Genomic DNA, 23,180 nt, shown 5'->3' on the forward strand with positions numbered 1-23,180 from the left:
CAGAGTCTCACATTCCTGGGCTCCCAGGGGCTCCATCTATTTCACATAGATAGCAGAACACCTACTTGACTGGTGACAGGATGAGGGGAAATGGCCTCAAGTTGCACCAGGGTACATTTAGGTTGGACATCAGGAAAAATTTCTTTACAGAAAGGGTAGTTAATCACTGGAATAGGCTGCCCAGGGAGGCAGTTGAGTCGCCATCCCTGGACGTGTTTAAAAACCATTTGGATGTGGTGCTCAGGGACATGATTTAGCAGAGGGTTGTTAGAGTTAGGTACTATGTTAGGTGCTAGTACTATGGTTAGGTTGGGGTTGGACTCTATCATCTTTAAGGTCTTTTCCAACCTGAGTGATTCTGTGATTCACACACACCATTTCTCCAGCCATCAGGGCAGCATCACTCACCTCTCAGCTCTCCTGTCCCCTTGTATGGTGCAAAGCTGGGCTGGTAGCTGCTCCCCAACAAGCAGAACATCCAAGCAGAGCACCACACTGCTCCATTCCTCCTGCAGGTGATCTGGAAGAAGAGCCTCAAAATGCACTGGAGGAGTTGGTGCCTGAACTCCTGCTGGTCTGGATGCAATCGGATTCACTGAGGCTGGACATTATCCAGCATGGGCTGGAGCCTGAGCTACCCTGTGGCTGAGTAGTTTTGCTTACCTTTGCACTGCCATTCACCCATACCCTCCTGGGGACCCTGGCTCACTTAAGAATGGAACTGGTTGTACTTCGAGGTTTCAACATGCAGTAAGTTTAAGCAAGTAAATAAGTTAAGCAAGTAACTTATTTGGGATCGTTTTAAACAAAGTAGGATGCTGTGGGCGTTCGTAAGAGTTTGTCTTTCTGGTTGCTTTCGTAGCTAAAAAGAACAGATGCTGTACCTAACAAAAGCCTATTAGTACGCCCCGCCCGCTCCTGGCGGCGAGCAGGGAGAAATGAGCGGCACCTCGCGGGCCGCGCCGGAGCTCAGTTTCACTTTCTATCTGGGGGCAGAGCTAAACGGGAAATGAAAGCTCGGTGGCGTTGCTGGCGCTGCTCGCAGCCCTCTGACGCAGCCGGGAGGAGGGCGGCACTCTTTCAGGCAGCGCTGCCCGTGGGACAGAGGTGCCCACCGCGCTGCGGGTGAGCGACTGATGCGCCTTCCTGGCCCGCTGTATGAGGCTCCGAGGGAAGGCTGAAGGTCGGCCGTGGCTCCGAGCGCTCGAAGGTCTTGCAGGAACTGGTAGGAAACCTTTCCGACTGCTTGTCGTTATGGAGAGCCGCAGCCGTACGGTGCCAGTAGAGAGATCCCATGCACAGTGTGTCGGGGTCTTCTTGACTGCAAACTCTTTACTGTGCTTATTGGTGGGGGGTGAAGTCGAAGGGGTGCAAATAGTTGGTGTTTGTAGCGGCTGGAATGGTTGCTTTTGTCTGGTTTGGCAGAAATATCCTTTAATGAACAAATATATGTATATATATAAAGGGAAAGAAAAAAAGGGAGCTGAACAAACGTAGTTCAACAGGGGAGTGTCAAGTCTCATTTCAGTCACATCAAGAGAAGTGCAAAGAAGGGCTCGAGTCCATCTCTGAGCCCTTCAGCTCAACTTCAGAGCCGCCATCATCTCCTCAAGGCCACGTAGAATTCTAGAGTGGTTGTCAATGGTTGTTAACTCTTGATCTCCCAGTGCACGACATGATGTTATGATGTGGAATACCAATAGCTCAAAATCATAAAGCCATGACAGTAGTTTAGGTTGGAGGGCACCTGGAAGGTCATCAAGCTCCAGCACCCTGCTGTAGGCAGGGTTAGCAGCCACTAGATCAGCTCCTTGGGGTGGCCATTATCTCCTGGAGTCATAGTCTGTCCCCTTAGCAACCTGTACCCCACGAGGATAAAGGAGCGATGATGGTGGGAAGGGTGACTGGCAACCAGGGACAGAGGCCATCCTCAGGTAGAGAGGACTTGGGTGGCCAAGGGGCAGCAAGACCACAGGGATGCTGGGGCTGAGAGGACTGTGGTACAGAGGTGTAAAGGGGCCACGGGGATTTATCGTGGATGATCGGTATCCTGATGGGACAGATAGGCTGTGGTGCAGAGTGAGTGAAAGAGCTGACTCTAAGCTGACTGAGAGGCTGGGCAAGAGGGCTTGCAGATGATGAGTGAAAGGTAGAAACAGACATGGCTGCTGCTTTCTGTCTGCCTGGAGTTAGCGTGGTCACTTGGCTCATCTAAGCCACGTGCGGTACTGACTCATGCTCCTCATCTGCCAGGGAAACAGGGACCCTGTCCCTGCAGTAAGAGGGGACAAATCAGGGTTAAGAGGGGAATCTGCTCCCCAGGTCCTCTATCCATGCACCAGATTTCTTACACATTTATACAGGAAAAGGAAGATCATGTGCAAATCTTAGGAATACTGTATCTTTTATATCTGAGACAAGGAAGTTCCATGCAATGGTTGAGAAGTTCAGGTCTTGTTCTTGCTCCCAAGCCAGGGTTCTTGTTAGCAGGGCCTGGGTGCCTGTGGGAGAGTTACATTAAACCACAGTCCCAGATCCTTCCATCACTGTAGATCTCTGCTCCTTCCCGCACTTGTGTCCTTCTACCTATTTCTCAAGCCTCCCAAAGCTTCCTAGCTCTGAGCTTGCTTATTCATCCCACCCTTAAACCTATTAAAAGTTGTGTCTTGCAAGTTCTCCTCATGTCCAGCACACCCACAGCTGCTGTTCCGCTCCCTGTACTCTGCTAATCATTTTCCCTCCTTTCTGTCTCCTCCTACATTCCCGCTGGCTGACAGCATTACTCACACTCTTGCTGATACACAACAAATAATCCCACTAGTTTCCACTGCACACCAAGATGCACTCCTTCTCTGGATGAAATTTCAGAATCCTGAATGCCTGGTTAAACCACTTTCCAGGGTGGTTCTGACTGCTTTGCAAAAGAAGAAACTGAATCTAGTTTAGCTTTTCCTGAATAGCAGTTCAGATCACTGCTTTGCCATGTAAAATGCAGTGTTCTCCAATCTATCTTTCAATTTCTGAGTTTCTTTCCGCCCCTTCCCCCCCACCACTCAAATAAAACTCTTCAGCAAATTGGATGATGTGAATCCGGGTGTGGGACACTGTGATTTTAATTTCTTTTTAGTTCAATGATTGTTTTGAGTTTTACTTACAGTGTCAGTTCCTGAATCATAAGAGTTTGTTAGAGTAATGATTCATTCAAGCTCGAGGCGTTGCAATTGTTCTCTTGCTTAAACAGTTCCTTTGTGACCACTTGAAGAAGCGTGAACTGAAAATGATATGTAGATGCTGAAGTGCCTTTGAAAATTGAAATACAGAGTGCCAGTGTAGGGCTGTGGTTGGTGCGCTTAAAAACGATGTCGATAACCCAACCAGAAAATAAATGCACATCAGCTCAAAAAATTAGAGAAGGTGAGATTTTCTCCTTTGAATACTCGGGTGTTTCTTTTACTGAACAGAGGAGTTCTGCAACGTCTGATGGTTGAACGATTATATTATTCACTGACTGGTGGACAGGTAGGTGTGCGCAGAATTCCCTTGGTTAGGTGGAGCTGTTTCTGTGGAACCGGGGGATCATATATTTAGTCACATAGGGAAGTCAGGATGTGCAGTTGCCAACAAGCTCCATGTCTTTTACCTCGCTGATATACTGGCCAGTTACCACGCCCATAGTATTTTAAATGTACCAATCACTGCTGCGGTGATCAAACCAGTTTTATTGACATTCCATCATTTTCATCATGAAAATATGAAATAGAAAGACAAATTGTGTGTTTCTGAATGTTCCCTATCTTTCAGATCTTTCTATGTCCTTCTTCAGTCCTTCTGTGATTGTGCGTACGATACTATTGATGAGTCAAAGAGGTGGGCATCAAGAAAGCAAGAAGAAACTAGAGACATCACCAAGTGAGACCATGAAGGCAGAAGAAGAAAATTATAAAGAAGACAGAGAGCTGAAGAGTGAAGACTGGAGGCCACCATCAGTCTTCGGTGTTGCAGACTTAAAAAACAGTAATCAAGTTTTGTTTTTTCTTTGCACACATATTTGCTGGCTCTGATGCCTTTGGTTCCATTCTCTGTCTTTGGGCTTCATTTCTTCCTTTACCCCTTTGCTGAGGAATATGCAGATAATTATCATTTTGCACTGTCAAGTAACCATTTTGGGTTTTGATAGGGACTTACACAGAATCACAGAATCACAGAATGACTCGGGTTGGAAGAGACCTCAAGGATCACGAAGCTCCAACCCCCCTGCCTGGCAGGGCCACCAAGCTTTGCCTATCGATTTGCTAAACCATAGAGTAGGTCCTAGTTACTATCCTGTGTCAGTAGATTGGCTCCCAAGAAGCTGCCTTCAGTATTTCAGGTGTACATTCTGTTCAGTATCATGTAGATCTCTCCTTACCACTGACTGTACGTGTTTCACAGCTGTTCTGAGTTTCTGTTCCATTTCCTTTCTCCTGACATCAGACGATAAACTTTTCCTTTCTGCTGGTTTGCTGGTATTGCTTTGGGGCACAGAATACACTTTCTTTCTATATGCAGTGCAAACAGCTGTGAGTTACTTTTTCCACTTCTCTCAGGCTAGATCCTTTCTTCAAAACTGAGACAAAAAATATAGCAGAGGTAGACTGAAAGGGTATCTTGAAGCTTGTGTAGTAGACACTTAACGCGTGGTCTCCGCATGCAGCTCCTTATTCTGTTGATAAGCCTGGCTGTTTAAGAGGCTGAATAAAAATGTTCATACAGGCAGCCTTTGTCATCTGTCTACTTTAAGCGTGTTATGAGAGGACTGAAAGTAGAGGAACCGGGAGATGTCTGAGCATCGTAATCCAGGCTGACTTGGATTTTCCTTTCAGTTATTAAAAGAAAACAGTGTTATCTGCTTGAGGAAAGTAGGCTGGGCCCTCTCTCAGGTCTGAGCAAGATGCTGAAGCTGGGCACTGAATGGCTGAATATGTACAAAGATGAATTCGCTATCGTTAAATGGTTCTCACTTTCTTTTCTTGTCACCTGTCTTTGGACTCACTTCCTGTTTTCCTGTGCCTACAGGAGCTGTTGGACTGTACAACATTGGACAGACCTGCTGTCTGAACTCGCTGCTCCAAGCGTTCTTCATGAACATACACTTCACAAAGATACTGCGAAGGTACTGCCTGCTTCAACTGCCTGAGATGGTTCTGTTGTTGCCCCGCTGCCTCTGGTTCTTTTTTATATGGAACATACATTAGAAGGACTGACTTATTAAGAAGTGCTACATACTTCCATCTCACTCAGAAAGATCTCTACCTTCTTGTGCCTCTTACTTTACAGACTAGGGCCTACAGAGGCAAAAGTTGTGGTTTTCTGACTTGTTAGTCATCTCTCATGCAATGTTTGCACACTGAGAAATTGCAGGCTTGAACTTAAAATCGTAGCTTTGCTTTAGAACTGTCATTTTGCACTGTGGGCTGAGCTAGTGCAGGTGTTTGCTTCCCATCTTTCCTTATTTTGCTGAAAACACGCCCATGTGTTTCCTCTTGAATTGCTATCTGTGCCATCTACCTCTGCTCCTTCACGTGTGATATCTAATATTCCTCCTTTGTGCTGCTTGGTTACCATTCATTTTACTTCTTTTTATAGGATCTCAGTGCCAGTGTATGGTACACAAAAGGAGAATAATGTCCCATACCAAATGCTTTTGCTGCTGGAGAAGATGCAGTGTGGAAAGCAGAAAGCAGTTTCTCCCACAGAGCTTGCTATCTGTCTTCTAAGACACAGAGTGGAAAGTAAGCAACCACTTTCTCATGCCCACCTCTGCCTGCAGGCTGGGAATGTTATCAAGCAGTAGAAAGCGGTGCAGGCCTTGGCATCTCATTGAGAGATTCAGAAATGCAAGGAGTAGGTACATGATGATGCAGTGCCCTTTATAGCTACCTCCCTGTCATGAGTGAGGTGCTATGTCTTACTTCTGAGTTACTTTGCTGGTGTCTAAAGGATGCAAAGGTGACTAGCCTGCTAGAAGACTCAGCTGTTGATACTGGACAGAGTGAAAGGGTTATGCAAGACATAGAGAGGATGGCTTATGGCTTGATTTCTCTTGCTATACTATTGTAATAACAGTGCAACAGCTGCTATTTCTTATTAGAAAGAAGGGATCAGGCTGGAAAGATACTGAGCTCACCCAAATCCCCAGGGATCCTATTCCTGTTCCTTGTTACAAGCGCTAAGAGAAGAACTCACTGACCTACCCTCCCATCTGGACATGGGCATGAATGAGAGAAACAGTTATATGCGCGAGTCACCAGTAGGGATGAGGCACTGAGGGTAGTTGTGCAAATATGGGTGGTGATTTGCATACAAGTGCTCTGATCTTTATATAAACAGCCAAAAGAGGGCAATTCTGAAAGGGACAGTCAATAACCAGCCCAGATGTGTATGAAGGAGGAGCATGAGCTAACCTTAGTATTTCTATTAATGTAATTCTTCCCTCTGAGGTTTTGCTTTCTGCCCTCTCTATTTCACTTAAAGAGAGATGCCCAACTCAATGCGGCATCAATCAGGCTTATCCTCTGGTAGGTTATAGGCATATGCTAGGCTCTGTGTCCTGCTGACAGAGATGTTCCTCTTGCAATGCGTAGTTCAATGGGGTAATCAAGCCCTCCCATCTTTTCCCACTATTTGCTCAAGTCATATGAAGACACTGTAGCTTGTCTCCAGACTAAGCTCTGTCCCTGGTAGAAGGTGGCAATGGAAGAGAACACAGGTTCTAATGGGGAAGAACAAATCTTCCTTTGCCATCTGTGGAAAACATGCTTGGCACTCTTGGTAATACTGATTAAGTTTGTGTTTTCTGTTTGTCCAGTGTTTGTACAGTGTGATGCTGCCCAACTCTTTTTGACTCTTTGGAACTTGTTAAAGAAGCAGATGAAAAACCCAGAGCTGGTAAGGATGGTCAGTGAAGTGAACAACGGGCTCCTTGGCCTTTGCCATATGAGCGTTTTTCTGTTTCTCCAAGAAGAATCCCATTCATTGTCAATTATCCTAAATGAAATTCTTGGAGTTATCTCCCATCTAAGTATTCCCTCTCATATTTAAATGTGGACAATCTTGATCTCATGGACTTCATCAGTTTTAATCACACTTCTATTGCTCCTACATTTAGAGCATGCCAGGTTCTCCTTTCTAACAGGAGAGTCTATTAATAAACGATAAGACTGATCTTTTAGCAACACCAAATGTAGTGAACTTGCATGTCTTTACTTCCCAAATTTCTGTGAGAACTGACATGTCTTTACACAGTTCCTTCATTCTTTGAAGTCAGCCTTGTACATTTCATTACTCTTTCATTACATGAAACATACTCTGTGTACATTTCATAACTCTTGGTATGTATGTGACAGTTCCTCCAAAGAGAATGGTGTGAAGTAAGAAAAAAAGGGTCTGTTCCTCAAACCAGTATCCTAGTTCTGCTCACATACAAGACAGATTCCTGTTACTATTCCAAGCAGAACAATAAAATTGCATTTAAAGCAGACATTTAGCTGTCCTTTTATAGGAGATGTCTTTCACCTCTGTTAGGGGGGGAGGGGAAAGAGCTGTTCTCCTTTAAATGGTGAGAACTGTCTACTCCACAGAAGTCAGCCTCAGATCTGGGTTCAAGCCTTGAAGTACCAACACTTCATGAAGTGACATGTCCCTTCCCACCCACAGAGGGAAATACCTCAGTTCTGTTCTTCACAGACCTTGTTTTGGCCATTGTTACCTCCTCCAGGTTGAAAAGCTGAGTGATTTGTACACCATCACTGTGCAGGAGCACCTGGCCTGTCAGATATGCTCTTCTGAAACAACCAGGAACAGCAGCATGTTAACCCTTCCAGTCCCATTACTTGCTTCTGACTCTTGCATGCTGAAGACTCTGGTAAGTTCAGTGATAGAAAGAAGACTCCCCTCTATTCAGTGTCAGAGACATCTCCCTGTAGGACTGGTGTCTCCCAGTACTTATCCAGAGAATCTCAGCAGATTATCTGGTTCCATTTTCTCATTCACTTTTTTTTTTTTTGCTTGTTTTGAGGGCTTTTAAAATTCTCCAGAAAAAAAAGTCTGTTCAGTTTTGGAGAAAGAAAATAAAATCTTTGAAGCTCCTTTTGGAGGGGGCTGTTGACTAAATACTCAGTGGGATTCAAAGACTTACACTATGTGGTGATGTGTACTGGTGACAGCTTAGCTAGCGTAGTGAAGTGCCCTAGATAAGTTTTAGTCCCCCACCAGGCACACTGCATTCGCCCAGTGCAGCGTTCTTTTACTGTTAAGACAGTACTGCTATTTGATATCCAGATGTAGAAGTGATGGTGGCTGTTGCAAATAGAAAGTGGATGTTTCAGGTGACAGTGGACAATAAGATGAAAGAAAAACTGGTCTGTCTTCTTAGGAGGAGTGCCTGCAGTGCTTTTTCCATTCCGAAGAGCTGACTGGTCACAACATGTGTTTCTGTGAACACTGTGGAAAGAAAACACCTTTCCAGCAGGTAAGCAGAAGTGTTTTCCTGTATGTCTCTTACACACAGAGCTCCCTTTAGAACTGGGAAAAATAGAGAAAGAACTCAACCATACCAGTTGAAGAGATCAACAGCTCGAGGCTGTGTTGGTATAGCAGCGTCAGCTAGGTAAAAGCCATGTGGCAAGATCCCTGCTGTGAACGTAGCTCCAGTGACGAAAGAATGCTTTCATGGTTTTTAATATGTCACCTAGCAGTAGACAAGAGTATGTTACTGGTTCTGTGCATACCTTTAGGAGTAGGAGAGTGTAGGGTGATTTCTTTTCTCTCCTTCTCTCTGTTGGGCTCTATGTGTTTACAGTATTGGTCTCTGCCAGCAGATGAATTAGCTGTTTCATGCAGAAGCAAGTGCGTTAAAGAGAGAGGTGTGTAAGGGAAGAGTGCCTCAGCCTGAGGTTTGGAAGGGACTACTATGATAGTAGATGGGCTACTATGTTACAATCACTGTCTGGCAATGGCTGTTTCCACCCCAGCTCCCCTGGGTTTGCTCCTTGATTCTAAATTTCATTATTTATTCCTTTCCAGAGTGTGAAGCTAGTCCACCTGCCACAGACTCTGACCATACACCTGAAGCGCTTCTGCTTTGGAAGATCAGCCTACATCCACAAAATCAGCAATTGTCTGTCATTCCCACAAGACCTTGATTTCAATGCAGTCTTGACAGAACAGCAGTACCAAGCATATGACAATGAAAAGGTGAGATAATCCTGATGCCCTGTCTAAAAGAGGCAGATTTTCCTCTGCCTTTAGCTCGAATTTGATAAGAAATGTATGTCTCAGATTTTACCTGTGCTTGGTGTTGTCTGACATCTTATTGTTTTGACTGGTTCAGGCGTTATTCAATTTCCTGCCTCCAAAGTTAGTTATATTAACTGGAGCTTCTGCCATGAAGCCAAAAACCAGGCTCTGTGGTTCTTTATCTTTCTCCTGATAGCAATGAGCATGACTTCTTTCTTCCATGTCTAAAAGTACTATGGGAAAGATTTCAATGTTGTCGGTTTAGTTGACCAAATCCAGACCTTGAGGTTAGCAGAACAACAGCTTTGCCAACCAGCTGAGTGGTCAGCATAATCTTTGTCTTTTTTTCCCTTATGAAATGCACTTTCTTGCTGTCTTGGTTGCTGCTTGTCTTCAACAGCGGTAAATGAAAATTGCCTTACTGAAAGTTCCTCTTTACAGGCTTCCTGGCAGTATGAGCTTTTTGCTGTTGTTGCTCATTCAGGATCAACTAGCTGTGGACATTACTGTGCCTATATTCGAAGTCTCACCGAGTGCAAATGGTATTGCTTCAACGATTCTCTTGTTGAACAGGTAAGGAGACAAATCCACACTTCTTTTGTAGCTTTCCAGACGCTCCTCTAGATCTCACTTAGTCTGACTGACTGCTAGTTAAAGAGAACCGGGAGAGAAAAATGAGGCTGCAGAGCTTTGTGCATCTCTTTCCTCTTCTACAGCGGACTCAGAACTGAGGTCAAGATGGCTTTAGCTCAGGACCTCAGGATCTGCATTGCATTTCCCACAAGCAGCCACTGACTGTATACCCTACATTATGCACTCTAGATCTGTTCAATGCATTCATTTCTTTCAGAAGAGGCGGAGGAACAGATTTTCCTCACAAAGCATGAGCAACAAATCGTTTAATTGAAATATTTGTAGTTCCTTGATGTAGCAGTTGTGTCACTGTCATGAGGACTGCTGTGCTGGTATCACAGTATGTCCGTCTCAAGAGTTTTTACCACCCTTACCTTCTGTGTTTTGCTTCAGGTGTCGTGGGACGATGTTAGAAGTACCTATGGGCATTCAGACCTCAACTGGTAAGGAAACACCTCTTTGTTTTTACTTAATGCCACTCTGGGGTCTGCAAAACGATGCAGAAAAGAAAGGGAGAACTAATGATAGGAATTGCCCTTTGCCTGTCATGAGCTGGGGTTGTTGGAGTGCATAGGGAGCATTCTTGTCTTCTGGTTATTTGACACAAATGTACTGGCTGCTCCTGGAGCCTGAAGTAGTCACAAATGGTGCTGTAGGAGTGGTGCTGTTGTGACTGACCCTTGATCCTGCCTAGCATTAGGTACATCAGTCAGGATTCCTCCATGCTTTGTATGTTGATGAATCATAAGAAAATGAGCATGGAGAGAGAGACTTCCTCCTATAAGCTATAGTGCTGCCAGGGAGGTTAGCATGCTGTCATAGAAGCACTGGGTTGGGCCGCTTCAGCTGACCTGAATCTTAAAAAGGTGAGCAGGAACAAACCTGGAGTGTTTTTTGCAACCGAAATCAGTGAGATCTTCAAACATTCTCATTTTGCTTTTTCTTTCTTTCTGCAGGGGACAAACAGCATATCTCTTGTTTTACATGAAAAAACATTCCCAATAGCCTTATCTGGCTGTAACAGAATGTTTTCAGAAGCTGTGCCTTGCCCACAGAGCTCAACATTTGCAAGCCAGAGTGGATGTGTGCAAATGCTCCTCAAAGAAGAACTGCACTCCATCAACAGCTGCATTCAGTTTGTTGGCTTTGTTTTTTTCCCCACAAAAGAAGTACGGGACAAACTCAACTGGAAAAAGGACCTTAGAATTACTGCGTCTAGAAATCTCTTCTTTCCTGCCATGTGATTATTTATTTATTGTATCCTTCATATTTGTGTGATTCTTTGTATTAATTTTTACCCAGGTTAATAATAAGGTTAGTTCTTTTCTCTGTGACTTAACATGCTGGCACCTAGATTTCAGTACAGAAGAACTTTTTGGTCTGAAAGCCTGCATGGTGTTCCAAGAGAGCACGCGGTACAGCTGGAGAGCCATGGCAGCTGTAAGACCAAAAGAGCTTTTCAGGCCATTTTTGATGACGGCAAACTGGGCAAGGGACCCTGAAAGTCTTGAGAAACAGCTCTAACAGGGATCAGGGCCCTTATCACACATGCAGCAGTGATCACAGTCATAGAATGGTTTGGGTTGGAAGGGACCTTTAAGATCACCTAGTTCCAACCCATTGCTATAGGCAGGGACACCTCCCTCTAGACCAGGTAGCTCACAGCCCCATCCAGCCTGGCCTTGGACGCTTCCAGGGAATCATACAATCATAGAATCGCGCAATCACCAACGTTGGAAAAGACCTAAAAGATCATCCAGTCCAACCATCCACCTATTACCAATAGCTCCCACAAAACCATATCCTTCAACACAACATCCAACTGAAGAAGAGATGCTTACTCTTAAAATACTTCAAGGAAATGAATCACTGAGGAATTGAGATGTGATTGGAAGCTGGTGTCAGCATAAAGAGATGTTTTAAAACCAGGAGCTATTGTAATAGTTCTGATGTAGGAGATGAGTTCGTATGCATTTACATAGATGATTATTGCTTTGGCATACCTATCAGGCATATCTGTGTATTTAGTGGAAGTTATTCACCACAGTAGTCAAAGATTATGATAACACACTCTGTACAATGCAGGAAGAGATGGAAAAAAAATGTCCTGGTATACTTGAACCTTTGGGAATTTCCTTTTTCTTCAAGGGATTGCCCGCAGGAATTGTATTGCTCTCTACTTTCCTTCTCTGCTCATGAAGTTGAAAATGTTCCTCAAGTAGTAAATGTTTTGTATAGTACAAGTTTGTAAAGAAAGTGAGGCATTTTCAAATCTCCTATTGAATCCTGCCACGCTGTGCTATTGGTTCCCGTGGTGAGACTATGCAGCTGGAGGGTTCCGATCTGCTTTTATCCTTTATCTGGGAATTGCTGAGATATATATTAAGAGTCTTTTCAGTCTGTATGTCAATAAAAAGAAATCTCTGATTTTTGTTTGTTGCATTAAATAGTATGTGATAAATTCCCTAGCAAGTCACCTTTCTGAATTGTTCTTGGCCTGGATTAATCTGAAGACATAAATTGCCTGGTAAGGGCTGCTCAGTTCCCACAGGTGATGAGCCTCTTCCACTTCCATCTGCAGTGCAACCCAACTACTGAAGGCCCCTGTGGGCATGGTGTTCCCTAAGGTGCTAGAAATTGGAGCCAAGTCCCCAGCATGGTTCTTCCAGTAGTGCATGCTACACTTGCATGTTTAACACTGATGAAGAATAAGGTATTTCTAACAATTTGGGTTCCTAATTTCCTGCATTAGAAGCTGGAACACCTCAGAGAGAACAGGGATGCTGTAAGAGAGAACTCATGCTATGTGGTCTGACCACAGCTTGTGTGAGCTTTCAGACAAGAACAGTGGCCGACAAGAACAGGGATTTATCATCTTGCTATAAACTTGCAGTCACCCTGAGCTCTCCTCTCTCCTCTCTGGTACTTATCCCTGAGCAGAAGAGGTAAAATGAGTGCCCTACTCACTTCAGGACTGCCCAAGTTTATGACCTGGATTAAGAAACACGGAGACCAGTTCTGGCTCTCTTTATTATGGCAGGTTCCCAAAAACTGCACGTCCCTGAGGTCTGCACAGTTGAAGTGTAAACTGCTTCAATCACCATAATAAATGTATTTGAAGTCCTGAATCAGCACCTTCCGAGGTTAGAGGATTCCTGGCTCCTAACCTTCCTTACGCAGCTGCTGGTGTAGCTCGGGCAAGGACCTAGCATGGGGGCCTGAGTTCAAAGACAACCCTCAAAACAAAGAGTGAAGGTTCCAAATAAGGATTTTCTCAGCTCTCTCACAGAATATGGGTGTCAGATCCAAAATTACAGCTTCCCTATATCAGCTCTGGTCCTGAACATTGTGCTCGTGGGGTGAGGAGAGGGTGAAGCAGCTTCTTTGGTCAACCTCAAGGCAGGGAAAAGGAGGTTGCAGGGCCTGTCAGCACATTTGTGGCCCTGACCTGTAGGCTTTATTGCTCAGTGTGAGGCAATTACAGGTTTGATAAGCATCAGGGCATCATGTATTTCTTACAAGTGTGGAACACACATAGCATGCAGGAGCTTGGTTATGGGGAGAAGGAGATACTGTGCATCTTTGAGGATGAACATGATTAACTTCTCTAGTTCTAAATAGCATGCTCCTTTTTGACCTCTTTACTGCTGCCTTTTACAAAATTCAGAGCAGCACAGATCTGGTGGCTGCCTGTAGTACTATATCCAGAAATAGGCTGAGCATGCTATGTGAATTAATAACTAGTAGTAATATAGCTCACTGTGCAAACCCAGGGTCACTGCTTACAAGACTGTCTGGGAAACATACACTCACTGTGGCCCTATGAAAAACTGCTATGCCTGAAAGGTGTGTGGAAATAAAGCATCAAGGTTCACCCTGCATAAAGAACACAAACTTCCTTTTTCATCCTTCACTCTGTGGAACAGAGTGCAGCAGGAAATGCCAGGAGGCTCAAGGCTACTCAGAGCTCATACACTGGAGAAACTGCACATCAGAAGTAACGAAGATAGAGCTAACAACTGAGAAAATTAGACTAAACCTTCCCAGGTCACCTTGCCCTTGCACTGGAGATACAGTGAATTTATTGTCAGGGTCTGTAATCAGTTTCTATTGCTTCCAGATCCCACTGGGCCACGGGAGGAGTGGGACTGCATTGCATACAGATTAAAAAACTTCCAGACCTGAGCTGTTTTTGCAAAAAATCACCTTGAATGCCCCTGTGTCTGCCTACAGCTGTTAATGGGTGTGCTAGATAAACAGAGCATGGGATGAAGTGCTATGCAAACCAGCCTGTGCTGAGATTCCATGCCCTGCAGTTATAACCTCACACAGTGGCAGGGTGAGGAAAAACACCTCCTGCCTTTCTGCCTGAGTTCCCAACACAGCCCTAGAGTCCCCTCAGAGGAGTTGGGATTACTGACCCTGTGCTAGAGTCACTGTGCAAATGAAACCTAGCACAGGTAGCAAGGTCCTTGAGAAACAAGATGAAGCCAAAAGAAGACTGGAGAGATAACTGTAGGTTCTGGTAAACCTTCATTTCCTTTTTATGGGTTTGTTTTGTGATTAGCAAGTCTTAATGGGAACAGTCTGTGAGATAGGAATAGATCCATAGCAAAATGCACAGATTCTCTGCTTCATCTCTGGCAGACACATCCTCGGGTTCAGATATTCCTCAGTTTCAGTATCCCCAGTTTCCATACACACATAAAAACCAGAACATTTTAAAATAGACATGTATATTTTTGTGTAATGTACAGTCGTGTGTATTCTCTGAAAGTTCAGCATGTTGTCAATCTACGGATTATACATGAAAGAAAAAAAAAAAAAGAAATATATTTTTTAATGCTTTTCTTCAAGTATAACTGTAATTTACAAGAGTTACTTATCAAATAGTTACCACTGGTGTTCCCCTCACAGTGTGCCCTGAGCTGTGGCCACCTGAGGGGAGGAAGGCCCTGCTGAAGTTTCTCCTGACAAGGTGGCCTGTTCTTTCAGCTGTACATAGAGGGCAGTGCTTTCCTTGCAAGTGCAAACAGACCTCAGATAGCCCTTTGGAGATATTTTGTGAAGCAATTAGTTTTCAGCCCAGACTCCTTGCTGTTTCCCACATGGCTGGCTTATATTCGACCAGGAAGCTTGCATTTATCAGGCTCAGCGGTGTTTGCACTTGCCCGTGAAAACAGGCACAGGAGTCATAATGCTTTAGAGGACTTAAAAAGTAACACGGATTTCTGAAGTAAATGTGGTGAATAAACTGGAAGTATCTTCAGTGTTTCTGAGGTAAATCTCCTGAAATTAAAGGAAAAATCCCACAGCATAATTTACAAGCACAGCTGCTGTGAAAAACTGAACAAGGGCTTAAAGGCAAATCACGGAGCCATAGAATCATTTAGGTTGGAATGGACCATCAAGATCACCAAGTTCAACCATCAACCTGACCCGGCAAGTCCTACCACTAAACCACATCCTTTACGCCACATCCACATGTCTCTTAAATACATCCTGGGATGGGGACTCCATACTTTCCATTGGTAGCCTGCTTGACTACTCTGTCTGTGAAATAAACCTTCCTAATATGTAAACTAAGCCTCTTCTTGAGTACCTTGAGTCCGTTTTAACCTATGTGGAAAGTGACGCTTTCAGCTGTCATTTGTTTGGTCGTGATAATAAAATAGAAGGTAAAAAGGTGGGCCATTCAACAGAAACATCTCCGTGTCTCATCCACCTACCATCTCCATTTCTTATGACTGTGGGTTGGGACTCCAAGTGGAAGGAAACAGTACTAACTCTGCCAGAGCTTTTGCACAGATATGAAAGATGGAAGCTGGACTTGCGTCTCTAAAGTAGACAAAGATTTTCACTCAGACTTAAGAGTGCTCTGAGGCAATTGTTGTTTTCCTAAACAGACTAAGGACTGAAAGCTCTGCCTCCCGTGGCTTGCACAGTTTGATTCAGTATGGCCCTTGGCCACCTGATTGATGCTGCTGGCCTTTCAATGGAAGTATGGAAGCTCTTTGTGTGTATGCCCAGTGGATGCTGAGCATACCCATGCTCAGTCTCATGGACTCCCAGTTTTTTCACAGAATCACAGAATTGTAGGGGTTGGAAGGGACCTCTAGAGATCATCGAGTCCAACCCCCCTGCCAAAGCAGGCTCCCTACACCACGTCGCACAGGTAGGCGTCCAGGCGTGTCTTGAATATCTCCAGAGAAGGAGACTCCACCACCTCCCTGGGCAGCCTGTTCCAGTGCTCCGTCACCCTCACCGTAAAGAAGTTCTTGCGCACATTCGTGCGGAACTTCCTATGCTGGAGTTTCAGCCCGTTGCCCCTAGTCCTGTCCCCACGCACTACTGAAAAGAGACCAGCCTCGCCACTATAGCTCCCACACCCCAGGTATTTATAAACCTGGATCAAGTCCCCTCTCAGCCTTCTTTTCTCAAGGCTAAACAGACCCAGTTCCCTAAGTCTCTCCTCGTAGGGGAGATGGTCCAGGCCCTTCACCATCTTTGTGGCCCTCCGCTGGACTCTTTCCAAGAGATCCCTGTCTTTTTTGTACTGGGGAGCCCAGAACTGGACACAGTATTCCAGATGAGGCCTCACCAGGGCAGAGAAGAGGGGGAGGATCACCTCCCTTGACCTGCTGGCTACGCTCTTTTTAATGCACCCCAGTATGCCATTGGCCTTTTTGGCTACAAGGGCACACTGCTGGCTCATGGCCAACCTGTCGTCCACCAGGACGCCCAGGTCCCTCTCAGCAGAGCTCCTCTCCAGCAGGTCTTCCCCCAGCCTGTACTGGTGCATGCAATTATTTCTACCGAGATGCAAGACTCTACACTTGCTTATGTTAAACCTCATCCGGTTTCTTAGTGCCCAGCTCTCCAGCCTGTCCAGGTCTCTCTGAATGGCCGCACAGCCTTCAGGCGTGTCAGCCAATCCTCCCAGCTTCGTGTCATCAGCAAACTTGCTGAGGGTGGCCACTATCCCCTCATCAAGGTCGTTGATGAAGATGTTGAACAAGACTGGACCCAGCACAGACCCCTGGGGGACACCACTAGTAACAGGCCTCCAGCCAGACACCGCACCGCCAACGACAACCCTCTGCACTCTGCCAGTCAGCCAATTCTCGATCCACTTCACCGTCCACTCATCTATCCCATACTTCCTCAGCTTTGTTATAAGGATGTCATGGGGGACCGTATCAAAAGCCTTACTGAAATCAAGGTAGACTACATCTACCGCTCTCCCCCCGTCCACCCAGCTAGTGACATCTTCATAAAAGGCCACCAGGTTGGTCGAGCACGACCTCCCCTTGGTGAACCCATGCTGAGTACTCCTGATAACCTCCTTTTCTCCCAGTTGTCTGGAGATGGCATCCAGCACAAGCTGTTCCATCACCTTCCCTGGGACAGAGGTGAGGCTGACTGGCCTATAATTACCCGGGTCATCCTTCTTGCCCTTTTTGAAGACTGGGGTGACATTGGCCATCCTCCAGTCTTCAGGCACCTCCCCAGTTCTCCAAGACCTTTGAAAAATTACAGAGAGCGGCTTAGCAATAACCTCCGCCAGCTCTCTCAGCACCCGCGGGTGCACCCCATCAGGTCCCATGGATTTATGGACATTAATGTTTCCTAAGCACTCACGGACCACCTCAATTTTTGTTGTTGTTTTTGTGTTTTTAATGAAAAAAATGCTGCATTTATGCTTTCATGCTGAGAATATCCTGCACGTGGGGGCAGCAAGACGCAAAAAGGGCCTGAAGGACCTGAACTGCTTCACTGGGCATCTGAGGCTCTGCCTGTTGAAATGTGGTGTTACCCTGGGGCTGTTCTTTGCTGTAACAGGCAAAGAAATGCCAGAGAAGGGAAAGTTCATTGATGACTGGATAAATGATAAGTGCGTAACACTCATATCTTTGAAATGACTTCTTGTGAAATGTTGGGCAGTGCTCTGAAATCAGGCAGCACACCGGGTCCTACTGTCAGGACACAGGAGCCTCAAGACTAGAGTCAAACAGGTTTGGGATTTTCCAGCATAGACTGCTATTCTGCCTGAGCCTTGTAAAACCATTGTGCAATTTACGCAGAAGTTTTTCTGCTATGAGTGATAAACTGTCCAATGTAAGACAGTATACAAACAGATAAGGCCGTGAAGTAGCACTACCACAACATCAAGGATCCAGACTGTCACTGCTGATCATCTGTCTTGAAGATAAAAGAGGTTTGTTTGATTTTGAAGAATCACTCGGAAGTAACAAAATGGATCTTGAGGTGACAAAGCTCTACTTGCTATTTATTTCTTAACTCTTTCAAGTAAGGGAAGGCCTTGCTTAAAGGAACTGTGGTTCTTGATGAATCACACTGTGGCAATGTCGAAATACTTCCAAAAGTGTATCATTAACAGGTGAATGGGGAATAACCCTTTGTCTATTTGATTTTTTTAAAGATATCAGCAAAATTGCATCAGAACATTTTAAGAGTGTCAAACCATCAAATATTTTGACCTCTGACTAGATTTTATCATCATTACATCCTGCAAATGTTAATATTAATCCAGAGAAATGCTGGAAGGTTATAAATTAATGGGAAATAGGAACGGGACATTCCTTTTTAGTTAATATCTCCCTTTATCATACTGTGTATTGCAGCAAATTGTAGTAGATAAGCCATCTTTCAATCTTAGAATTCTATGGCAAAGTGAAATATTCTCTGTAAGCATGAAGTTCTTTGAACAGATGAAGGATCCCTAAGGAAAGCTTAGATCTATCTGTAATGGTGGCACTGATTCACTTTAGATTCCCCCTGAAACCCTACAGAGACAGAGATTTTGACCACATGGTTTGGCCTTGTGCATCAGGCAACCCCAGTGTCACCATTTGTGCTCAGGGAAGTGAGATGTAGGCTGCTTTCCTCTCATGAGGAAAATCTGCAGGCTGCAATTAAGGCAGTGAAGGGCAAATAATGTGGGTGCATGGTGAGGATGAAGCAGGACTGGGAATTCTTTATGATTCCTCCTGTGGGCAAAACAAAGACAAAAATCTTTGTGACTTCTTCTAGTGATGTGCTTGGGAGAGGACAGGCAAGACTGGAAATGGTTATTTGAGGGTGTGTGAACTCCTCAAATGCCTTTTTTCTTTCTTTTTCTTTTCAGAAAAGCAGAGATTATGGTGTACATAAAAAGCTGCAGCCACAGTCAGTGTGATACGTGTCAGTGAAATGCTGTCAGCTGCTGCTATTCATCACAGAAGTAAAAAATTAATTCATTTAACCCTTTCAGTCTTGATTGTTTGATGACAGCAGATACTAAGAAACCTAAACAGCAGCTAAATAGGCTGTAAGTGAAAATTATGCCTTGCATGGGGTCTCTTAGGGCACTGATGCTGATGAGCTCTCTGAAGGAACTGGTTAGTACAGTAATAGGAACCTATTAGGACTACATAGAAGGAAATTTTTGGACACGTGATCTCTGTCACCACAAAACATCTCTTGTATTAACGCAAAGAAAACACAGTCCAAACCTACTGAGATTAAATAGTCAAAGCTATTTGATATCAGGGTTCCCACGTAACTGGAGCTACAACTCTCTGTGTTTCAGTGGGACAACAGGGAGTCCTTTTCACTCTGACTACGGAAGTTGAAGTTTTGTCCAGTGAGCATAATATAAAAGATAGATTATTTTTTTCTGAAAACCATCTTGTGTTACTCAGCTTTGTGTACTGACAGGATATACCGTCACTGCTGTTCTTCACCACTCCACCTGAAAGGAATGCAGATCACTCCCTGCTGTGGTTCCTCCCAGACAGCTCTCTCCAGCACAGAACCACAGAACGTGGCTCCAAAGACCAACACTTGTACAGCTTTAAACTTGGTTTAAACATGTAGGCTCGTGGGAAAACAAAACAGAAGAAGAACAAACCTGCTGCGGTTTCTATGTGAGGCTGCTTTGAATTAAGGTGAACCAAACGCCCTTTGGCTGGACACACTTGAAGAATTGAAACCATTAAAAAAAATAAGGTGATGGATGGAGATGTAATTAAGCTGAATGTAGGCAGTGGTTGTTGCTTCGGATCATGTTTCCTTTTGAAGTGTCATTTTCCAGAGCTGATAACCCAGCTGTCAAGCAACACTTCGGCATCTCTGAGCCAAGAACGGAAGGGTTTTACTTTTCTCTTCAATACCAAGTTGTGCATTTTACCCAGGAGGTGGCACTGTCTGTAGTGGTTTGTAGTCCTCTCGCGTCCCTTGTTCTGTGTTGACGAGTCAGCTTGTTGGTGTGCAAGGCCAGAAGACTTTCCAGAAGTTATTCAGGTTCTTTTGCTGCCAATGTCTCACACTAGAAACTGCTTTTTGCTTTGGGGAAAATTAGAACTTATTTCAAGATCCCTTCGTGCCTGAATGGGAGCATTCAATCCTCACAGAAGGACAGATCAGCTCAAGCAAGTCATCCATGACTTGCAGTCAGCGCCAAACTGTTCCCTTTATTCCAGAAAACTATTAAGAACAAGAACTGAATTGGAGCACCTCAATATTTTGTGTTCTAAAGTCTCCGGATTTGAAGGGCAGTCAACTTGTTTTTCTGTTATATTCTGTTTTTCTCTTGTTTCAGTCTCCCTAAGGAAAAGCAAGAGATGTGGTGAAGTTTGCAGTCAGTGCTGGCTACCACCACTCCACCACTGTGACTGCACCTATGTGTGCCAGAATGAGAGTGAGACCAGGGCTGTGCTATAAATATAAATTGAAGAGGGCGTTGTGAGGCAGGAAGACCTCTTTATTTGGGTAACCCATCTCATGCACGACCACTGGCCCACAGATGGAACTGGGTTGGGAGCTAGCTCCTCTCTCAGGTGTAAGCATGATGTGGATGGAGAGAAGAAAGAGGTCAACCCTTGAAGACCTGGCTTGATGTGAGAGGGATTTTTTTTTGTAGTCCATATCCATTGTCAGCTATGGAGACAGGAACTGAGGCTGTGCTCTCAGCTGCCTCTGAGATAGGAAGCACAGCTATTGTATTCGTGCTCACTCCTGCTGCGCTGCTGGGCTTAGCCTGTTAACTCCCGGGTGTTGTTTTGTTTTGTTTTTTCCCCCAACAACAATGGTAGGAAAAATAAAGTAACTTCTATCTACTGGAAACTGGGGGTTGATATCCACCAGTTTTGCTTTTTTTTTTTAATTCATTTTGTTTAATCCTCATTTAAATTTCTTGATATTTATTTATTTCTTTTGCCTCATTCCCATTTTACTTAGCTGGCCGGTAGTGCTGCGAATAAAATAAGGTGCACATAACTGCAGCTTCCTCAGGATGAGGAGCTGTCCTTTATGGTGGGCCGCTTCTGTTCATGCCAAGTGCCCCCTGCTCGGGATGATCTGCAGTTGTAAGGCTGGGAGAGAGAGTCCCCTTCAGCTGTGGTGTACCTTCCATCAGAGGCCTCTGGTGAAGGAGGCCTGCTGGAATACACTTGCTGCCCTCCAGCTGGATTATTTGGATCTCTTCCTGATACATTGGCCCATGGGATTCAAGGCATGTGAGGCTTCGACTCTCCTGAGCCCTCTGTCAGGACACTTCTTTTTTGGGGATCTAATGACAAGCATTGTTAAGCCTCATTAAGACATAATGACATCATGACATAATACGGAGCGATGAGGAAGAAAGGTAAGGTGCTGACTGTTTAAGACAGGTTTCATAATACAAAATCACCTCACTTTCACCAACGCAGCATTTCCTTGGCATGGATCAAACCACCATCCAGATGACATTCCTCTTAAAGTCTGGGATTTGGCAGTCCTTTGCTTACCCAGGATCAAACAGTTGTAAATCCCCTTTATTCTCTTCTTTCTCTACCCCCAGGTTAAATAAATCCTCGCTTCCCCATTGTGTCACATCCCCAGACTTCCCACAACCCAACTGGAGCACATAAAAGTGTCTGCCCTTCCTCTGCCCGCAGGACGGATTCTCCAGAGGCAGATTTTCTTGAAGATTACTGTATTCATGCAGATTACTGTTCTTGGCCACTTCTCTCCACAACACAAACATTAGCCAGGATATCCACTTGCTTGTTGGGTTTCTATGTGATTTCTTTACTTAATCATTCAGCTTACTTTAACCCCACTTTTATTTTGCCGTGATGGGTAGGTGAGGAGCCATTTCCTGCAGATGATAAGGTGATAATTCCCAGTGATACTGATTTGCTCGATACATGGGAGGTTTGCCCATCAGCTGAATTAAGACCTACAAGATCATCTAGTCCAACTGTCTTCCCTTTACAATACCTACAGAAAACCACTAAACGATATCTCCTAGCTCCAAATTGGTTATGCCAGGCTGCTGCTTATGGTAGCAATTTCAAGTGCAAAGGATTTATGATTTGGTAAAGGTGTTTGTTTTTCTGATGGAAAGGCAGGACATTATTTTTCTCCTGCTCCTCTGTTAGAGGTGCCAAACTAATTAGAGCTGTCAAGTGGCTTTATTGTTAGTGTGAAATAGGAAACGGGAGGCATGTAGCACTGCTCGTGCTATAACAACACTGCTAAATGGTGCGGCTCCTGTGGGAAATTAATCAGTAGTGATGATCTGGTTTTCTGTTCTGGCTGTTGGGCTGGCTGAACACAGCCACTCTGTTCCATCTACGGGCTTCTTATTATGGGAAAATTCTTTTGTCAGCTGAGGAATTATTGTAAAGAAAACCCCACCTCTGCTATTAGGGAGCAGAAGGGCTGCTTGGGGGAGTACTGCAAAATGGTGGCGTTCTACTGAAATAATCGTAGTATGATAATTGTTCATCTGGAGCAGTGCTATCATTTGTTTATACAGTGGCACATGACACGAGAGCCTGACTCTTTGATCAAGGTGCTGGCATTCACTGTGCTGTACTACTGCCACATCTCAACTATGAAGAGCTTTACCATTACAGTGCTTCTGCAGGCACTTTTTCCATATGAAAAAGGGAAAGGAAGGAGGGAAAGAGGAACGGAAAGGGAAGGGAAAGGCAAAGGGAAAGGGGAAGGGACAGGGAAAGTGAAGGGGAAGGAAAGGGAAAGGAAAAGGAAAGGAAGGGGAGGAAAACAAAAAAAGAAAAAAGATCTTAATGCAATAGCAAATCTGATTCTGTGTTATTTCTAGGCTATGGCAGAACTGGTGGATGTGGGGATGGTAAAGGTCATCAGAATCTCCAACTGTAAACAGATGGATGGGCTCTTGAGCAAACCAGATGTAAAATACAAACCTGCCAATAATCAGGCCAATTATGCTTTAGCTCATCAGGACCGGTATCACACCT

The 23,180-nt window shown here is 44.7% G+C and overlaps 1 protein-coding gene across 2 annotated transcripts; it reads left to right on the top strand.

Annotated features, from left to right (window-relative positions):
• The first annotated feature begins 1,006 nt into the window (after nucleotides 1-1,006).
• USP18 (ubiquitin specific peptidase 18) lies at nucleotides 1,007-12,379 on the top strand. 2 transcript variants are annotated; one of them, XM_072345810.1, is made up of 11 exons: nucleotides 1,007-1,225; nucleotides 3,802-4,014; nucleotides 5,056-5,152; nucleotides 5,626-5,771; nucleotides 6,848-6,927; nucleotides 7,757-7,903; nucleotides 8,414-8,509; nucleotides 9,064-9,234; nucleotides 9,718-9,849; nucleotides 10,303-10,352; nucleotides 10,866-12,379. In XM_072345810.1, the coding sequence occupies exons 1-11, from the start codon at nucleotides 1,159-1,161 to the stop codon at nucleotides 10,912-10,914; spliced, it is 1,248 nt and encodes a 415-aa protein (XP_072201911.1). In that variant the 5' UTR covers nucleotides 1,007-1,158; the 3' UTR covers nucleotides 10,915-12,379. The 2 variants fall into 2 exon arrangements, with proteins under 2 accessions (XP_072201911.1, XP_072201919.1); XM_072345818.1 differs by having other exon boundaries at nucleotides 1,041-1,225; nucleotides 9,761-9,849; nucleotides 10,866-11,025.
• Nucleotides 12,380-23,180: the final 10,801 nt, after the last annotated feature.

Source organism: Excalfactoria chinensis, chromosome 1, assembly GCF_039878825.1.
Source record: "Excalfactoria chinensis isolate bCotChi1 chromosome 1, bCotChi1.hap2, whole genome shotgun sequence".
In the NCBI taxonomy this organism is placed as follows: Eukaryota; Metazoa; Chordata; class Aves; order Galliformes; family Phasianidae; genus Excalfactoria; species Excalfactoria chinensis.

Excerpts from the sequence above, each read along its gene's own strand:
- USP18 (XM_072345810.1), top strand. The coding sequence starts at position 1,159 with ATGAGGCTCCGAGGGAAGGCTGAAGGTCGGCCGTGGCTCCGAGCGCTC. Across the intron at positions 1,226-3,801 it reads CGAAGGTCTTGCAGGAACTG|ATCTTTCTATGTCCTTCTTC; the intron begins GTAGGAAACCTT and ends CCTATCTTTCAG. Across the intron at positions 8,510-9,063 it reads AGAAAACACCTTTCCAGCAG|AGTGTGAAGCTAGTCCACCT; the intron begins GTAAGCAGAAGT and ends ATTCCTTTCCAG.